Consider the following 8,917-nt stretch of genomic DNA (forward strand, 5'->3'; position numbering starts at 1 on the left):
TTTAAATTTTATTGATTATACATGGTCATGGGACAAGAGCTGTGTCCAAGATGTGGTGAGCAAATTAATGCTATCAATGTTCCCACCACCTCAAATTGCAATTATTCCTCATGCCCCCCACCCAAACTTTCCCCAATACCCACTCTGTGCCCCCCATGCAGCCCACCCTGTCAACCTAGGTCTGTTCTTTCTTTGCAAATTCAAGATACCACTGTGGTCTTTCTTTCCTCAAGGGAAGTTTTAATGGAACTTGAGAAGGTTGTTCTAAAATTCATGTAGAGGAGTGAATGGCTAAGGAAAGATGAGATCATTCTGAAAAAAAATAGAATAATCATGGGAAATTTTTCTAACCCCCAACCAAAGCACGGAATAATAGAAAACAATAAAATCATGACATACACATAGACAAATCCAAAAATGGATCAAAAGAAAAAAAAGAATTTTGTATATTTATTTATTTATTTATTTATTTTTTTTGCTATTTATAAATTTTATTTTGTCAATATACATTGTAGCTGATTAATGCTCCCCATCACCAAAACCTCCCTCCCTTCTCCCTCCCCCCTCCCCCCCAACAATGTCCTTTCTGTTTGCTTGTTGTATCAACTTCAAATAATTGTTGTTGTTATATCTTCTTCCCCCCCCCCCCCGGTTTGTGTGTGTGTGTGTATGTGTGTGTGTGTGAATTTATATATTAATTTTTAGCTCCCTCCAATAAGTGAGAACATGTGGTATTTCTCTTTCTGTGCCTGACTTGTTTCACTTAATATAATTCTCTCAAGGTCCATCCATGTTGTTGCAAATGGCAGTATTTCATTCGTTTTTATAGCTGAGTAGTATTCCATTGTGTAGATGTACCACATTTTCCGTATCCACTCATCTGATGATGGGCATTTGGGCTGGTTCCAACTCTTGGCTATTGTAAAGAGTGCTGCGATGAACATTGGGGAACAGGTATACCTTCGACTTGATGATTTTCATTCCTCTGGGTATATTCCCAACAGTGGGATGGCTGGGTCGTATGGTAGATCTATTTGCAATTGTTTAAGGAACCTCCATACCATTTTCCATAGAGGCTGCACCATTTTGCAGTCCCACCAACAATGTATGAGAGTTCCTTTTTCTCCGCAGCCTCGCCAGCATTTATCGTTCATAGTCTTTTGGATTTTAGCCATCCTAACTGGGGTTAGATGGTATCTCAATGTGGTTTTGATTTGCATTTCCCGGATGCTGAGTGATGTTGAGCATTTTTTCATATGTCTGTTGGCCATTTGGATATCTTCCTTAGAGAAATGCCTACTTAGCTCTTTTGCCCATTTTTTAATTGGGTTGCTTGTTTTCTTCTTGTAAAGTTGTTTGAGTTCCTTATATATTCTGGATATTAATCCTTTGTCAGATGTATATTTTGCAAATATTTTCTCCCACTCTGTTGGTTGTCTTTTAACTCTTTTAATTGTTTCTTTTGCTGTGCAGAAGCTTTTTAGTTTGATATAATCCCAGTTGTTTATTTTTCCTTTGGTTGCCCGTGCTTTTGGGGTCGTATTCATGAAGTCTGTGCCCAGTCCTATTTCCTGAAGTGTTTCCCCTATGTTTTCTTTAAGAAGTTTTATTGTCTCAGGGTGTATATTTAAATCCTTAATCCATTTTGAGTTGATTTTAGTATACGGTGAGAGGTATGGATCTAGTTTCATTCTCCTGCATATCGATATCCAGTTTTCCCAGCACCACTTGCTGAAGAGGCAGTCCCTTCCCCAGTGAATAGGCTTGGTGCCTTTGTCAAAGATCAGATGGCAGTAAGTGTGTGGGTTGATTTCTGGATTCTCTATTCTATTCCATTGGTCAGTGTGTCTGTTTTTATGCCAGTACCATACTGTTTTGGTTATTATAGCTTTGTAGTATAGCTTAAAGTCAGGTAGTGTTATGCCTCCAGCTTTATTTTTTTTGCTGAGCATTGCTTTGGCTATTCGTGGTCTTTTATTGTTCCATATAAATGTCTGAATAGTTTTTTCCATTTCTGAGAAAAATGTCTTTGGAATTTTGATGGGGATTGCATTGAATTTGTATATCACTTTGGGTAGTATGGACATTTTCACTATGTTGATTCTTCCAATCCAAGAGCATGGAATATCTTTCCATCTTCTTGTATCCTCTCTAATTTCTCTCAGCAGTGGTTTGTAGTTCTCATTATAGAGATTTTTCACCTCCTTGGTTAACTCAATTCCTAAGTATTTTATTTTTTTGGTGGCTATTGTAAATGGGCAGGCTTTCTTGATTTCTCCTTCTGCATGTTCACTATTGGAGAAAATAAATGCTACTGATTTTTGTGTGTTGATTTTGTATCCTGCTACTGTGCTAAAATCATTTATCAATTCCAACAGTTTTTTTGTAGAGGTTTTAGGCTGTTCGATATATAGGATCATGTCATCTGCAAACAGGGACAGTTTGACTTCATCTTTTCCAATCTGGATGCCCTTTATTTCCTTCTGAATTTTGTATATTTATACATTTATTCAGATTGTGATTTGTACTGAACTTAATTTGTAATAAAGATTTATTTCATAGCAAGAGAGAGAATGAAGTATTAAATGAATAATACAAGTATACTTCAAAAACTTCATGGAGAGATTTGTATTATCTTTCAATTCTATTTCTCCACAAACTTTTTAAACTACCCTTGTATTTACAACAATTGGAATATTTGAAAAAAATGAGCCTAGGTTTCTGTCTATCCTACAAATAGAAATAAACCCAGATGGATGACTAATATAAAAGTAAAAAATTGTGAACTATTAAATAAGTACCAGTCAAAATTAAAGGAGCATAGTTTTATGATCTCAGGATGGAAACAGTATTTCAAGCAAGAAGTGAGATGTAGAAGCAAGAAGTGGTCCAACAGAGGGAGGGACCATTCCTAGGGCCACAAATTGGAGTGGAGGGGTGAGGGGAAGGGAGAGGGAGGTTGGGGGATAATTGGGAGGGGACACAGGGTACAGAAGTAATTTCTGGTAATGGGTATGCCCCCAGCATGAATCTGGCCCACACATCGTGAGCAGGAGGCGGGACGGTTAGCTTTGTCTCTCATGCATATTCTTAATAATAATAAAAAAAGAAATACTGTAGTAAAAAGTTTGGAAATTACACCCAAAGAGACCATAAGTAGAGTAAAATATAAGTTAAAATATTAACAATTTGACTCAAAGAAAATATATACAACACAGTTACCAAAGAAAACATTTGATAGGATGTGAAAGCTCATTGGCTATCAAAAATTCAAATTAGACTTAAATACAATTTTCACTTAGATTGGCAGTGATTTTTTTTTTTTTTTTTTTCCAACTGAATTAGTCTTTTTTTATTCTTTTGGTAATCTCTTCCAGAGTTAACTATTTCCATTGTAGGTGATGAAATGTATAAGGCTCCACTTCAAATGTTGGCACTGCCATGAGCACGGTCTTTCCCTTTACTGCAACTGAGAATTAAAACTTTTGATTCTTGTTTGTTATATTCCAGTCCCAGAAGTAGCTTTCACTGTAGAAGTTATCTGAAGACAGTCTTATGCTTTTTAGCAGTGGATTTAGTTTAAATATGTATTAAACTAAGGAGCATTCTCTCAAGTGAGTTTAAATGCACTTTATTTTTAGACAACCTACATGACATGTTTTTTTCTTAAAAACAATGCCTCCACTCCAAATAAATCATGGTCAAAATAAATGAAGAGCTCAAGATGGCATCAGTCCCATTTGTCTTAAGTCCTGGTGTTGTGTGGATGACAAGCAGCAGCCAGTTATGACGACAGGTGATAGATCCAAAGTAATTGCCAAATGTGTTAACATTTTTCCATTTCTAAACCATCCTTAAAGAAAATCATATATGGGGTCACACCATCCTCACGGTAGTCCAGCAGAGCAACCATGCCATCTGGATTCATGTTTTCACCAATAAAGAATTGGTAGTTTTTGAAATTAGCAAGGATGTGCTTGATTTGTTCTGCAGCCCCTGTCATAAAAGGTTTTACTCTTTCTGGCCTCTGTTCTTCAAGTTTCCCTTTGATTGATTTCATGTAATCTTTGATGTACTTCTTGTAGGCTTCTTTCGTGAAGCTAGTTTCCTGCAAGTGATGGTTCATGACAATATCAACACCAGTGATTACTGTGCTTTCAGTACCTTCGCCCTCGGGCCCTTCAGCGGAGGCATTTCCACCAATGAGCGAGTCATCAATGTTACCCTCTGTCCTACTGACCATCTTCCCCTCCACTTTCAGGCACAGCCCGTCCGCGCTCTCCCGGATCTTGTAAATGTCGGAGAACATCTCATCATGGCTGATGAGGTCCCGGTAGATGATCATGATGGCGGCCGGAGGGAGACAACGGCGGCGCTAGCTTGGCAGGAGCCCGGAGCTCGGAGCTCGGAGCGAGCGCGCTGGAGCCGGAGCAGCGCTCGGGGGGAGGGGGGAGCGGGCGGAAAAGCGGCAGTGATTTTTTGGACAGTATTTAAAGAGAAATAGACCCTCACATATACTGGTGGTAAGAGGGTAAATCATTATAGGCCTTTTGGTAGTCTCTATCAGAATTGAAACTGCATCCTTTTATCCAACAGTTCTGCTTATAGAAATCTTTATCCTTTAGAAATAGTCATATATGTGTCACTCAAAGGTATGGACACACATTTTTGTTGTAGATTGCTTATAATACCAAACCAAACCAACCAACCAACCAAAACAACCCACAGAGGGGGCAACTAGATATGTACACATGGGTGAATTGTTAAACAATTAATAGTGCATTCTTATTCATTATCATGCAGTCTCTAAAGAAATGATGGCTAATGTCAGCCGACATCTATTAGCAAGCAATATTTATCTGACACTGAATGAGGTGCTTTGCACCTACTTTACCATTTTATTTTATCCAATCCTAAGACACAGGCGCTATTATTATTCCCATTTTATAGATTAAAAAAATTAGAGTTTAGCAAAGTTAAATAACTTTCCAGATCCCACAGTTAGTAAATGGTAGAGCTGGGATTTGAATTCAGGCAGTCTGATGGCGGAGCTGGAGCTTTTTATTACTAAGCTATGTTATCACTATCACACTATTGTCTGTGATATTTTGTTATGTAAAACAAGCAGGTTGCAGAACAATATATATATATACCATAATTTTATTTTTATAAAGAAAATTCTCTTTTATATGTTGTGTTTGTTGTGGTGTGCGTGTTTGTCTTCTGAGGTGAGATTGGAGGGATGCTGTGAGGATTAACTTTCATATTTAACTTTATATTATGTATATTTTATTTTATTGACAAAATAAAAATTTCATATATTTTTGGTATAAACATGATGTTTTGAAGTATGTATACATTGTGGAATGGCTATATTGACCCAAATAATTTATGTATTACCTCACATACTTATTTTTTGTGGTGAGATTATACTGTTTGCATTTAAAAAATAATGGACACTTGATTCTTTGTATTAATTTTATAATTAAAAAGGTGAAAGTCCCTACAATCTCACTCCTTAGAGAGCTAGCATTGTGTGCATATTTAAATTTTTTTTCTCTTTGTAAACCTATATTCATACTATATACGGAATTGGGATCACACTCTCATATACATTTTTCTCTTCGCAGATCGTTACAATGGATATTATTGTGTGTGTGTTTCTGTGTGATTGTGTGTGTGTGTATGAGAGGTATTCAAAAAGTTCATGAAAATGTCCGTATTATCTTTTAATAACATTTTCCCATGAACTTTTCTGAAGTACCCTCATTATATACTTGTGTGTGTGTGTGTGTGTATGTATATATGAATATGTGTGTGTGTACATGTATATACACTTCAGAAAGTGAGATTTTGGCAAGCCCCTCTACAAGTAGTTAGTATTACTGCTCACATAACAGTTCGGAGAAATGACACATCAGTTAGTAGTTGGGAAGGACCAGGAGGGAGTGGGAGACTTTCCAAGCCTTTTAAATCGCACTTTCCACCTTAGGAGGTGTTTATTCCCTTCTTCAATAGGCAGAAAATATCGACTATTTCTGTACTTCTCAACTTTCTCCATTGAAATTTTCTCTTTGTGGACATTTGTCATCTCAGGTCGGTTTTCCTTTCCTTGCTTACCGATCACTTAAGCAGGTTCCTTCTCTTAGCCACTGACCCACATGAAACCAGAGAGTAGAAACTGGAAGCACAGAATGCACTTTCCAAATTGGATAAAAATGCTGGTGGAAAGCTATCGTCATCCACACACTTGCTTCCCCGAATGAACAAGGACAGCTGGGAAAGGACTAAACTAGAAAAAAATTAGCTAACATTTATTGGACAGAGTCTGTGCTTAGCATTTTTCTCATTTAATCTTGAAGTAACACTATGATATTAGTAGAATTTTTGTTCCCCTTTTATAGAAAAAAGGAGACTGAAATTTAGAGTCACACAGCTGGTAAGTGGTATCTAAGACTCAAACCCAGGCACAGCGTACTCTGAATGACATGTTTTTCTGGGAAGTTTTAGACCCTCAAATTCCTCACTGAACCCAGTCCATTCAGCTCTGGACTCTTCTCCGCCAGCTTCTGCCCCACTTTTTGTTTCTGCCTTTCTTCTCCTGAAAATCATTGGTTCTGCCACTCTCTCAGTAATTCAGTGAGTTAAGCTTTGAAGTTGTCAGTTCCTCCTGGTGCCTTGCTTAGCTGTGACCAGCCTGCATTCATAAGTGCAGCTGTTAACACAGAAAGTACAGACTGTGCAACCTGGACCTGAAGAAGGGGAGCTGTGGATAATCAGAGAGCTTTGCTTGACTTGAATGTCATGGAGTTTTAAGTCTTTGTGCTTTTCATCTCTGTCATTTTAGCATTTCAGGAAAGTGATTGTTCAAATTCCACAATTCCAGAGGTAGGAATCTCACAATATCTGGAGCTGGCCTGGTCCATTGTGGAATAGCTCTCACTTCGAAATTTCCTTCTCATCATGAGCTGAATTTACCTTCCTATTACTGCCAGGCACTGCTCTCAGAACTTTGCGTGCATTAAGGCATTTAGTCTTTACAACACCCCATTTTAGAGATATCAAAAATGAGGTAAAGACAACTGAAGTGATTTGTCGAAAAACACACAGCCAGATGTGTGCTCTTAATCCCTGCATTGTCCTAACTTCCTGCTCACCTGTTCTTCTGCTGACCCTGTTTCCTGGAGGAGATCACCCCCAAAGTGGGTCTTGGGTTGCAGGATGTGGGCTGCATCCTCTAAAGGCCGCGGCCAGTGCCTAGAGCAGTGTCTTGCATAGAGTAGGTGCGTCAATGTTTGATATTGGATCAAAGGAAGAGAGAGGGAAAAATATAGGGATAGATGGTGTTTTCCGGCTTTTGAGATGGAGAAGAAGACAGGATCAGAAAAAGGGAGAATGATTCCATGAAGATATTGACCCCAAGGTCCTTGTTACCAAAGACCCCTCAACCTGCCTACCTGTAGGCTTGATGGTGAAGAACAGGCTTGTGGGGCTGCCAGAAGGTTAAGATGAGGCTCTGAATCTCTGAAGAAGGAGCCCTCTTGAAGTGGAGATTTAGCCTCACAAATGTGCTGGTTTTTCTCTACCTATAGTGGGAATTGGTGATAGAAAGTGAGACCCGGGAGCCTTTCTTTTCCTCATGCCAGAGTCCTGGGAGGATTGGCCCTGTGATCTTCCCAGGAGGGGAGAACATTACTGTGGGGAACCTGGACTCTAGAGGTGTAGCCTCTTACACCTGGAAAGGGAATTAGAGCCATGCAACAGGAAGAGTGAAGGTGTGTTCATGCAAATGTGTGTACTCTATGTACATGTGTGTTCATACCCTGTGTACATGCATAGTCTCTTGTGCACGTCTGTGTGTAGGCTTATGTGTGCCTACGTGGAAAGAGAGGTGATGACCTCTGACATTCCTGAGGTTCTGTGTCTGCATGTATGGCTATATCTAGGTGCAGGTGTAGTGTTATGTGGAAAGGGTTGAAGGTACAGGCCCAGGAGCCAGACTGACCAGATTTTGATGTTGGCTCTGAATCTTACAAACTGTGTAGCTTTTGCAAATACTTAACAATTCTGAGCCTATTTTTTGTTTGTATGTTTTTTGTCTGCCTTTCTTAAGCATTTTTATTGCTTCAATTTTGTTTTTTATTTTATTTTATTTTAATTTTTTTATGAGAAAGAAATAAAGAAAGAAAGAAAGAAAAAAAGAAGGAAAGAAAGAGAAGACCAAAGCAATGTGTTGAATTTTCAGAATGGGAAAACAAACCTAAGGATACTAGAGATGGGGGTGGGGGTGGGTTGGAAGGGATAGGTTGGGTAAAGGGCATAAAGAAAAATCATGATTTGTAATAATAATATTGCTTCAATTTCTTAAGTCACACAGCTTATATTTGAATCCCAGTCTTCCCAATTACTAAATGGGCAAATTTGGACAAGTTATTTAGCCTTGCTAACCCACACTGTCTACATCTACAAATGGCACAGCAATCACAACTTTTACACAGATAATTTCTTTTTTTTTTCTGTTTATTCCTTTTAAATACACTTTATTTTTAAGAGAAGTTTTAGGTTTATAGCAAAATTATCAGCAGGTACAAAGAGTTTTTATATACCCCTTCTTCCACTCATGCACAGCCTCCCCCACTATCAGCACCCCCCACCAGAGTGGCCCACTTGTTACAAGTGATGAACTCATATTGACACATTATTATCACCCAAGTCCATAGTTTACATTAGGGTTCACTCTTGGTGTTGTACATTCTATGGGTTTTGACAAGTGTGTAATGACATGGCTCTACCGCTATAGTATCATACAGAGCCGTTTCACTGCCCTAACAATCATCTGTGCTGCACCTGTTCGTCCCTCTTTCCCCCTAGCCTCTGGCAACCACTCACCTTTTTACTGTTTCCTGAGTTTTGCTTT

General features: G+C 38.6%; 1 protein-coding gene across 1 annotated transcript; it reads right to left on the reverse strand.

Annotated features, from left to right (window-relative positions):
- Positions 1-3,758: 3,758 nt before the first annotated feature.
- On the reverse strand, positions 3,759-4,385 carry LOC134365860 (translationally-controlled tumor protein-like). The gene has a single exon (XM_063082197.1). The coding sequence runs from the start codon at positions 4,343-4,345 to the stop codon at positions 3,827-3,829; it is 519 nt and encodes a 172-aa protein (XP_062938267.1). The 5' UTR covers positions 4,346-4,385; the 3' UTR covers positions 3,759-3,826.
- Positions 4,386-8,917: the final 4,532 nt, after the last annotated feature.

Source organism: Cynocephalus volans, chromosome 17, assembly GCF_027409185.1.
Source record: "Cynocephalus volans isolate mCynVol1 chromosome 17, mCynVol1.pri, whole genome shotgun sequence".
NCBI classification, from domain to species: Eukaryota; Metazoa; Chordata; class Mammalia; order Dermoptera; family Cynocephalidae; genus Cynocephalus; species Cynocephalus volans.

Excerpts from the sequence above, each read along its gene's own strand:
- LOC134365860 (XM_063082197.1), bottom strand. The coding sequence starts at position 4,345 with ATGATCATCTACCGGGACCTCATCAGCCATGATGAGATGTTCTCCGAC.